Raw genomic sequence first — 1,203 nt, forward strand, 5'->3', positions numbered from 1 at the left:
AGGAATAGAATTTAGGTAATTGGTTGGAATGATGACACAGGATTGTTTGTGTTATTAAGAAATAGAGACTGAATTTGTGAAGGACAATTATTGCAATTCCAAACTTGTGAAATGGACTTGAAACCATAGAATAGATTACTAGTACTTGATCTTACTATGAGTGGCTGATTGAGTGTTAGTGGTGACAGGACTCTATTAAGGGAACTTCCAGATGCTGTCGATAGAATAGAAATTGCACCCATTGCATTCACTTGTAACACCACATTACTTGGTATTAGATTCAATGTTGTTCCGTGCGTTATAGAATGATTGAAACCAAGATAAATTCTCAAGCCTTGAGAAGTGAAATCACAACTAACCATGGAAGAATCTCCAAAGGATAAAATATCATTTTGTGAGAAGAAATCTTGACAATATTTGGTACTAGATGGTATGTATGCCAGTATTGGAGGATATGAAGCTGAAAGGATTGCATTAGGCCCATCCAAGTCAATTTGCAGAAATTGACATTGGTTTCCTCTATATCCAAGTTTGCATTGGCAGTTGTTATAGGAAATACAATCACCAAAAGAGGAACAAACGGTGGTGTCATTTTGCAATTTTCCATAACAAACAGCAATATCGCAATTTGGGCCAGTATATCCTGTATTGCAGGAACATAAATTATAATTCGAACACTTTCCCCTTCCTGAACAAACAGCAGATTCATTACTGGAATAATTGAAACATCTTGTGATCTCACAATTCTGGCCATACCATCCATTGAAACATTGGCAGATATCAGGTGAGATACATAACCCATTTGAGCTACAAATATTACTGTTGTTTGAGGCTACATCATTACAGATAGTATATTGGCAATTACTTCCAACATATCCTAAATTACATGAACATAAATTTGGACCTACACAAGTTCCATTACCACAACCGAGCCCGAATAATGCATTTCCCACTGTGTTTTTAACACCTGCACACAAATATGATTGACACTCTGAGTCAAAATATCCTGCATTACAAGTACAATTATTAGAACTTAAACAGGCTCCTTTTCCAGAGCAAACGTTGGAAGATGCTGATGATTTTCCAAAGCATGCTGTAATTTGACATTCAGTTCCAGTATACCCATTCGAGCATGAGCATGTGTTGGGGAGAGAGCAGTTTCCTCCACCTGAACACACATTTGAATCATTAGAATATTTACCA

General features: G+C 36.6%; 1 protein-coding gene across 1 annotated transcript; it reads right to left on the minus strand.

Moving 5' to 3' along the window:
- Positions 1–11: 11 nt before the first annotated feature.
- Positions 12–1,168, minus strand: NAEGRDRAFT_77100 (uncharacterized protein; the record flags this gene model as incomplete). Its single annotated transcript, XM_002667944.1, has 1 exon — positions 12–1,168. A coding segment is annotated over one exon (1,155 nt), but the record flags the coding sequence as incomplete, so codon positions are not given.
- Between the last annotated feature and the right edge of the window lie 35 nt (positions 1,169–1,203).

The sequence above is a fragment of the Naegleria gruberi genome (assembly GCF_000004985.1).
Source record: "Naegleria gruberi genomic scaffold NAEGRscaffold_1290, whole genome shotgun sequence".
Taxonomy (NCBI): domain Eukaryota; phylum Heterolobosea; class Eutetramitea; order Acrasida; family Naegleriidae; genus Naegleria; species Naegleria gruberi.